General features: G+C 39.7%; 1 protein-coding gene across 2 annotated transcripts in view; it reads right to left on the reverse strand.

Moving 5' to 3' along the window:
- The window catches only part of top2a (DNA topoisomerase II alpha), a 15,398-nt gene extending 8,152 nt beyond the window's left edge, over positions 1-7,246 (reverse strand). The window contains exons 1-14 of one of the 2 annotated variants that reach the window (XM_005939573.2): positions 7,080-7,246; positions 6,249-6,395; positions 6,015-6,105; positions 5,841-5,904; positions 5,581-5,726; positions 5,300-5,397; positions 4,995-5,207; positions 4,507-4,680; positions 4,126-4,227; positions 3,868-4,005; positions 3,638-3,776; positions 3,393-3,550; positions 3,173-3,298; positions 738-848 (exon numbers count right to left, since the gene is read on the reverse strand). In XM_005939573.2, coding sequence (XP_005939635.1) covers positions 738-848; positions 3,173-3,298; positions 3,393-3,550; positions 3,638-3,776; positions 3,868-4,005; positions 4,126-4,227; positions 4,507-4,680; positions 4,995-5,207; positions 5,300-5,397; positions 5,581-5,726; positions 5,841-5,904; positions 6,015-6,105; positions 6,249-6,395; positions 7,080-7,097 — 1,725 coding nt within the window. In that variant the 5' untranslated portion in view covers positions 7,098-7,246. The remainder of the gene's footprint in view (positions 1-737; positions 849-3,172; positions 3,299-3,392; positions 3,551-3,637; positions 3,777-3,867; positions 4,006-4,125; positions 4,228-4,506; positions 4,681-4,994; positions 5,208-5,299; positions 5,398-5,580; positions 5,727-5,840; positions 5,905-6,014; positions 6,106-6,248; positions 6,396-7,079) is intronic. The other variant, XM_005939572.3, reaches the window with a different exon arrangement.
- Between the last annotated feature and the right edge of the window lie 2,481 nt (positions 7,247-9,727).

Below are 9,727 nucleotides of genomic sequence, written 5' to 3' on the forward strand. Positions count from 1 at the left end.
GATGATGCAGCAGCAGCCGTTCTTCTCTGCGTGAGTAGCTTCATGTTGTTCGTGTGTAATTTACGTTGAGTAGGCTAACCACGTTATTACATTAATGCATGTAAGGTGAACTAGCAAACACCGTCGTAGCTACATGCGGCTGTCTTCTTGTTTGATGGCAGATACTCCCTTCACCCTGGCCAAAAAGGCTAAAATGACCAAAGAAAAAGTGGAAAACAGTTAAACATGAGAGGTTTTTGGACAAAGTTTGTGTTTTTTCCATTGTTTAAGCACTGCTTCCAGCCAAGAGTGATGCCATATATGCCCCATAGCTGCAGAAAAGGCTAACATTGTTATCTTTTTACAAAAAAACCAGCTGAACATGAGAGGTTTTTGGACCAATTTTGTGTTCTCCATTCTTTAAGCACCGGTTCGAGCACCGTTTAAGCACCGGCACCGTTTCAAAAGTACCGGTTTGGTACTGGTATCGGATAAAACCTAAACGATACCCATCCCTAATTTCCTTGTTTAACACAAAAGGCACACCTACAACTCGCTTTTTCATATATCGTGATAAATATTTTTGGCCATATCGCCCTGCTCTACATGGCACATCACAACTCTCTATTGCTATTGTAGGTATGAAGTTGTAAGTGATCCATGTCTGAATGAAAGAACACATCATGTAAACTGCCAGATGAAGCCAACAATATTGCACATGGCAAGTCTGCAAAGGGCTTTTTACAGCATCTACATACCTTGATGATGGGAGTGATGAACTCTTCCAGGAAGTTGTGACGCAGCAGCGAAGGCCAGTTGTGGTGGATGAAGTTGATCAACAAGCCCTTAATGTGGGAGCCGTCTTGATCCTGTGACAATAACACAGGTCAGATATATTGCAACAAAGTAATTGTGTGTAATTGAGTGATGACAAAAAAGGGTTAGTAAAGTGCTCTGTGACAACGTTAGTAGCGCTAAAATATTTTTTAATAGTGGGCTGGGATTTTGAAGTCTGTCTTTAACATGCATCCATCCACCAATTCAGATTCTATTTCCCCATATATGTGAGAGGACATGTGGATTGTTACTAGAAATCGTAGTGATGATCCTGTTTTTCCATCTGAAAGTCAGTGTTGGCAAATGATGAACAAAATTCATAAGCCTTGCTCGATGAAGAAAAACTAAAAATTCACTCAAACATCCATCTGAGGCTCATATGAAGCTTCAGCTGCCCCACTAATCTAAATTGAGTCATAGCTTTCAAAGTCATGCTCAGTGAAAATTACTTAGTAGCTCTCTTCACAGCTGTAGGGGAAGGATACCTTCCTCAGGTTAAGTGCATGTTTCCTCTTAAAACTGGGCTCACAGTTAACATTACACTGGATTTGTACCTGCTCTAACCACCATTTGTTCCTGCAGCACCTTATGAAAGGCTTCAGGGCCAGTATGGACAGAAAACCATTATGGTCACAAAGACCTATTCTTACATACAGTGGGGCAAAAAAGTATTTAGTCAGCCACCGATTGTGCAAGTTCCCCCACTTAAAATGATGACAGAGGTCAGTAATTTGCACCAGAGGTACACTTCAACTGTGAGAGACAGAATGTGAAAAAAAAATCCATGAATCCACATGGTAGGATTTGTAAAGAATTTATTCGTAAATTCAGGGTGGAAAATAAGTATTTGGTCACCTCAAACAAGGAAAATCTCTGGCTCTCACAGACCTGTAACGTCTTCTGTAAGAAGCTTTTCTGTCCCCCACTCGTTACCTGTATGAATGGCACCTGTTTGAACTCATCATCTGTATAAAAGACACCTGTCCACAGCCTCAAACAGTCAGACTCCAAACTCGCCATGGCCAAGACCAAAGAGCTTTCGAAGGACACCAGGAAAAGTATTGTAGACCTGCACCAGACTGGGAAGAGTGAATCTACAATAGGCAAGCAGCTTGGTGTGAAAAAATCAACTGTGGGAGCAATCATCAGAAAATGGAAGACATACAAGACCACTGATAATCTCCCTCGATCTGGGGCTCCACGCAAGATCTCATCCCGTGGGGTCAAAATGATCATGAGAACGGTGAGCAAAGATCCCAGAACCACAGGGGGGACCTGGTGAATGACCTGCAGAGAGCTGGGACCAAAGTAACAAAGGTCACCATCAGTAACACACTACAACGGCAGGGAATCAAATCCCGCAGTGCCAGACGTGTTCCGCTGCTGAAGCCAGTGCATGTCCAGGCCCGTCTGAAGTTTGCCAGAGAGCACATGGATGATACAGCAGAGGATTGGGAGAATGTCATGTGGTCAGATGAAACCAAAGTAGAACTTTTTGGTATAAACTCAACTCGTCGTGTTTGGAGGAAGAAGAATACTGAGTTGCATCCCAAGAACACCATACCTACTGTGAAGCATGGGGGTGGAAACATCATGCTATGGGGCTGTTTTTCTGCCAAGGGGACAGGACGACTGATCCGTGTTAAGGACAGAATGAATGGGGCCATGTATCGTGAGATTTTGAGCCAAAACCTCCTTCCATCAGTGAGAACTTTGAAGATGAAACGAGGCTGGGTCTTCCAACATGACAATGATCCAAAACACACCGCCCGGGCAACAAAGGAGTGGCTCCGTAAGAAGCATTTGAAAGTCCTGGAGTGGCCTAGCCAGTCTCCAGACCTCAACCCCATAGAAAATCTGTGGCGGGAGTTGAAAGTCCGTGTTGCTCGGCGACAGCCCCAAAACATCACTGCTCTCGAGAAGATCTGCATGGAGGAATGGGCCAAAATACCAGCTACTGTGTGTGCAAACCTGGTAAAGACCTATAGTAAACGTTTGACCTCTGTTATTGCCAACAAAGGTTATGTTACAAAGTATTGAGTTGTATTTTTGTTATTGACCAAATACTTATTTTCCACCCTGATTTACGAATAAATTCTTTACAAATCCTACCATGTGGATTCATGGATATTTTTTTTCACATTCTGTCTCTCACAGTTGAAGTGTACCTCTGGTGCAAATTACTGACCTCTGTCATCATTTTAGGTGGGGGAACTTGCACAATCGGTGGCTGACTAAATACTTTTTTGCCCCACTGTATATGTAGGCACAGAAACATGAACATCCTGAATATTATCAATACAAATAAGACACGGGAAGGTAGGAAAGGAGTGAAAATAAAGATCAGCCAAAACACCTGATCTGTCATGATCATGATCTTGCCGTAGCGCAGACTCTTGAGGGATTCTGGGTCACTGTAGTTCTTTTTGTACTGAAGACCAATGATTTTGATGATGTTGTTGATTTCTGCGTTTTCCATAATCTGATTAGGAAAAAAAAAAAAAATCAAACAAGTTTTACTTAGAGCTGTTAAATAAATAGATGATTCAAGCAATCATTATATTTGCTAGCCTAACCTGTTTATGTGAAGCCTCCCGGACATTGAGCATTTTTCCTCTGAGAGGGAAGACGCCATAGCGGTCCCTTCCGACCACTCCCAGCCCAGACACAGCAAGTGTCTTGGCTGAGTCTCCCTCTGTAAGAATCAGCGTGCAGCCAATGGAGTTCTTCCCACCTGTGAGAAAATATAGTGAGTACAGTAGGACTGCAGGTCATCTCCATTCTCGGGATGCTGGACTGTACTGACTGCGGCGCACATTACCTGCATCGTTGGCATCATCCAGTTTTGGCACACCTTTGATTTTTGTGTGTTTAACAGCCGAGCACTTCTTGTTGAGCTGGGACTGAGCCTTGAACTTCACCCAGTTCATGATACTTTCCACAATCCCACAAGATGTGGCCTAAGTGCAACAAAGGATGGACACCAGTTAGTGAAATCGATGAATGATTAAACTTGTGAGAAATACACTGCTGGTGGCTTTTCATCAGCACCTGTTTAATGAACTTGTCACTCAGGGGACACTTGGAGCCAAAGCTCTTCTGCTGCAGAGTCATATTCTCTTTGGTCTGAGAGTCGAAGGTGGGGTTTTCAATCAGGCAGTTGACAAACAGCCACATATGGTTCTTCACCTAAATGGAAAAACAAAACAAAACGTGAAGCGCACTCAGTTGTGCATTTTGTTAACAAACATTTTTACGGAATACACTTACATATTCATTTTCATTAAAAAAAATAAATAAAATGAATACCTGGAAAGGCTTGACTGTCACCCCAGCTTTGTTCTTCTTCTTCACCACTTCAATGAGCTTGCTAACTACCTGGTCAGCCACATAATCAATGTGCCTGCCTCCCTAAAGTCCAGAGGACAAAAACAAGATCCATTTAGAGAATAAACACCGTAGGTCTTAATCATAGTGACACAAAGTGGCTGGAGAGCAGCAAGACTTCTGCTTGGCTGCCAAGAGAGCTCAGTCTAGTTCAATCATTCTTAAACTATTTCAGAGCTGCTCAAAGATGTAAATTTAGACAGCTTTCGAACAAACTTAATCATTTAAATTACTGATTTAACAACAGCCTACACATAGACACAATATATGCATTAGATCAAATCCAATGCACTGAGTTATTACCTTTGTTGTGGCAATGCTGTTGACAAAGCTGACTTGCTGGAAACCTTTCTCGCTCATGGTGAGGCAGACCTCCCAGCGCTCGTTGACAGTCTCATGGATGACAGTAAGAGGACCACCCAGTTCATCCACCTTGTCTTTCACATACATGTCCACATAGCTACGGAAACCTGTAACCTTAAGTGTGAAGTTCATACAGTTTATATCAGTTTTCACTGCATTTTAGCCCGAACAAATTAGGACGTAACATGTAAGATTTGTCTTGCTAACATCAAATATTTCATTAAATGAAGTTAGTAGAAATAATTTTAAGTCAGGTAAGTGACTACTTTTTACAAGTCCACAAAAAGCTTTGGATTTTAGGTTTAACTTTGTGAATGAAGTCTTCAGTCAACATTTAAAATACACATAATATATTAAAAAGCTTAATAAAATTACTTCCCAAAACATTAAGAGTTAACGGAAAAAAGTTAAAGATCACAGTAACTTACTGGTAGCTTCTTGCTATTGAAGAACACCCGGACACCCTTAGCGGATCCAGCAATATCATAGGCTCTCCTGGTCATCAGAGCCACTGTGTCTTTGTCAAGGGTGCTCATCTTAAACTTGGCCAGATCTGGTCTGAAGGTGATGCAAGTGTATTCCTCTCCATCAAACGGTTTGATGCTAGCCTCCCCTGCTTTGCCCATGTTGTCATACCAAGTCTATGGAAGACATGGGCATAACAGAAAATGACATTCTCCCCAATCAAGACATAAAAATGAAAGTGGGAAATGAGGTCGATCTTCCTTCATACCTGCTTGAAGCACTTCTTCGACTGTTTACAAGCAGTCTCGACAGTGAACTTTGTACTGAAGATGTTGCAAAGCTTGGCACCGTATCCATTTCGTCCACCTGAGGAACAGATTGAACATTAAATTAGGCTTTTATCCTAATAAAACGCTAAAATTTCAGCATTACTTGTGTTGGACATAATGATGTTGAAGGGAGCCTTTGTAATTATACAGAATATTTTCTCATTAAGAATGACAGAAAACAATCAGTATTATATAAAGCACTCAAATGTATCAATCTTACCAGTGACTTTCTTCTCGTCATCATCATAGTTACTTGAGGTGAGGAGCTGTCCAAAGATAAGAGCAGGTACATAGACTTTCTCCACTTTGTGCTCCACCACAGGAATACCCTTCCCATTATTCCATACACTGATGGTGTTGTTTTCACTAAAAGGAACAAAAACATACACAAGCGCTTGATTTGTCAGCTGGTAGCTGTAGTAGAGTTACTTTGTATTTTAATATCTTAAACTTGGTAGTGCACCGTTACACACAACTCACGGATCAATGTTGACCTTGATGCAGGACATGCCCTTATCTCTCTGCTTGTTATCAGCTGCATTTACTATGGGAAGAGAAAGTAAAATCTATTTTTACTACATTTTACTGAAAATAAAGCACTGTTTAATAAAGGTTTGCCATGGATATCTATAATTGCAAGAGCTTTTTACTTACCAAGGATCTCATCGAAAATCTTGTAGAGCCCAGGCACAAAGGTCACATCACGGCAGTTCAGTCCAGCATCCTCATCAAACACCCACATTTGCTAATGAAAAAAGTTAAATAATCACAAGGAGCTTGCATGTGTTCATTCAATAAGAACCATAACTGTACAGTCAAAAAACAAAACAAACAAAAAACTGCTTTAAATCTACACGTGACTGTTAAAGAAATTTTAAAACTTCTTACCTGAGTGACAGGCTCAACAGAGCCTATGTAGGAGTCCGGTCTGAGCAAAATGTGCTCCAGCTGCGTCTTCTTCTGATAGATTCTCTCCACTGACAGCCGCTTAGGATCCTTCTTCAGCTTTTCCACCGGCTTGTTCTCCAAAAAGGCCTGATGAAAACGACACAAGGTTATATTTTAAGATTCATCATTCAACACTCTTTATTGTCATTATGCATAACGAAAGCAATTGTCCTTCACACAGTGCAAAAAATAAATAAATGAAAATAATATCAATATACTGATATCTTCTATAGGCCTTGCACCGTAACGAAGATGTGACCTATCTTTGTACTGCAGGAAACCTTAATATAATGATCAACATCATCTATAGTGCTACTTGCTGACAGTTTTGCATGTTTTACTGCACAAAAAACACAACAATGTAAATGTACGGGGGGAGAGAAAACACCCCCCTGAAGTTGCTTGGCTCTGATTACATTTGAGGCTCAAGGACAGGGTTTAGCTCAGTATTTATTTCAAACACAATAAATAATGCGAGGAGAATGAATGCAGGGGTAACACCATTTCAACTGGCTTAAGAGCATTAGCTATAGTTAATGTTTACAAGCTGCTGTGCCAAGAGTTAGGACTAGTTGTTAAATTACTAAAAGGGACACTCTGCAAGTAGTGCATTATTACGTCTAAACATCGCGCACTGTTACATTAAGCAGCTCACGACGTTAGCCAAGTGCCTTTAATTGTTTCTTAGAAGTTTAGCTTACAGTTGTAGCAGGTTAGCACGTAAGCCTAATAACACGTTAGCAGCAAATATGAAAGCGACAGTAACGTTACCTTCAACGGTTCAGCCATTCTTCTTGTATTTAATGTTAAAGCCCTTCGTTTGAAATATAGTACACTCTAGGTTTGCAACAAGCTAAATAAATCCCAGCTACCCCCAATAATAACGGCTGCCTGAGCTGAGGTCCCAGTATGAATATTCGAAATTTTGTGGCAACATCTCCCGCCAGCTATATTGACCAATCATACTACTGAGCGCGTGACGAATTCCTCCAATGAGAGCAGCAAATCCGTTCTTTTTCAGTTAAATAACCAATCGTAGACGGTAAAAGTGGCATGAGCCCACCCATCTCTTGTATCACAGCCAATCAGCATTCAAAAAGAAGTAACCTACGTGCATGGGAATTCAAGAACAGACAGGAAAAGAGTTAGGAGGGAAACAAAATAGCCTGTTTCCTTGTTTTGGATAAAAAAAATTCCTGTCAGCTCTATTTTGATAGTGTCTAATGAAGAAATGCGACCTATATTTTATTATTACTATTTTGTTTTCAATGTTCTTGAATTTTTGTTCTACAAGCACAAACGAAGCTTTTTTTCTCTGATGATTTCACGTTTCTCGTTTTTTAATAGAGGCGGACTGAGCAGTCTCAAACGTGAATCTTCACTTTTTATCAACTGTAATACAATGGTAATAGAATAGAATAGAATTCAACTTTATTGTCATTGCACATGCACAGGTACAGGGCAACGAAATGCAGTTTGGATCCATCCAGAAGTGCTTTAGTGATATAGATATATTACAATATATATTAGCAATAATATAGATATGTGAGTATATTACAGAAATGGGTCTATTATGGTATGTTATAATGTACACGGTATGAAGTACATTATAGTTATAGAAGTATATAATAATAGTAACTATCATAACAATTTCCAGAAACACACAATAAAGGAACAAACTAAGACGAAGTTATAAAGAAATTACAAATCAACTAAAATACCGCATCCTATATGGCAAAAAATTATTTTAAAAAATATACTAAAATTAATTACAAAAAAAATATCTTTCAGTAGACATGAGTGTTTGAACGTGATGTAAAAGAAGACACTGATGAGGCAAGAGTCTTTGAAGGCTCACATGTTAGTTTATAATCCTTCAGGATTTACAGAGATCAGAGAAACTCAGAAAAAAAAGTCAGCTGCATAATCCAATCAGAAGTCATATCTGAGGAGGGGAGCTTGAACATCTATGCATATTTTATCACATTTCCAACAACTCATGCATTCATGTAGATAACAAACAAGTAGTTTTACAGGTAAGAGATTCACCTCACATAGGAAATAAAATGCTGTTTCAGATAAACATTCACACCAGTTCAACTAAAAGAAAGATTTTCAAATGCATTACAGATGTGCACTGATTGTAGACTGGCTTGCTCATGCAACAAAAGCTCACTAATACTGAGATCCAGGGTCAGCAGGCTCAGACCCCCACTGACGCTGGCAAAGGGACCATAGCCTGATTGATGTCGCTTTCCTTCCTCCAGCTCCCCAACTGCAGAGAAAAAGAGGACATGATGTGAGGAAAAAGGGAAAAAGGAAATAGATTTTGTTGTCTGGTGTTATGATTTTTGACACTTTTTGGTCACTTGGGATATAAAGCATGAGTGGCCTTTTAAATGTACAAAACTTGCCTTGCAAGAAAAGTGTTCTGTTTTTCTGGGACCATGGTGCTCACTTCTTTTTTCTTTTTACACTACTGGATCTTTCACTTGATTTATCACCACCTCTGCCTCTTTCTGTCCTTTGTCTCTCTTTTACCTGCATAAAATACAGGAACTGCTTAAAATCTGTCTAGTGTTCAATATCAGATTTCTTCTTTTATATTGTTCCTTCCTGTTCTGGACTCTTCCCATGTAGCTGCACGATACCCCTAAACTGTGTTTTTTAGTCATTTATCAGCTAGACCTTCACTTTTTCCCCAATCCTCTATTCTACTGGGATAAAAAGATTCATATGTGATGCTAAGAAAGCATTACTTCAGTAGCACAGTTTTATTCAGCTCTAAGCAACCATCTCTCTTCATATTTCTTGTCTTGTGGCTATCAGTCAATGGAAATGCAGTAACCTGATTTATCCTACCGTTCTACCATTCTTATCTGTCTTCCTCTGCTATGTTGCCCACTCATCTGACCTTAGCATGGTAATAATAGGGCGGAGGAGCTTGAGTAGAGCTGCCTCGGTCCGGTCGATGTAGTGGATTGCAAGTACACTAATACACCCACAGCTGCACACATGAATGAAGGAGCGAGCACTTTTTGCACTGTTTATCTGATATTTTTTTGCTTGGTATTTTCAGCCAAAAAGACTGAGTTATCTCCTTTAAGAAATCTAAAAGAATGTGCCTGCTGCCCTCACACTTTCAATGAACACAGGGTTGGACATGCTAGCTTTAAAAAAAGACTGTTTTTAAAAAAGAAAACAGACAGTTTATGCGGTACCTTTACAATAAGGGTGCAGAATTTTGATCAGATCAACATATCACATTTGTTCAATGCATACAAAACAACATGCAAAAATTATTATTTCTTACATTCCAGATATTATCTATCTATCTATCTATCTATCTATCTATCTATCTATCTATCTATCTATCTATCTATCTATCTATCTATCTATCTATCTATCTATCTATCTAT

The sequence above is a fragment of the Haplochromis burtoni genome, unplaced genomic scaffold (genome assembly GCF_018398535.1).
Source record: "Haplochromis burtoni strain Fernald_Lab_line unplaced genomic scaffold, NCSU_Asbu1 Contig_268, whole genome shotgun sequence".
NCBI classification, from domain to species: Eukaryota; Metazoa; Chordata; class Actinopteri; order Cichliformes; family Cichlidae; genus Haplochromis; species Haplochromis burtoni.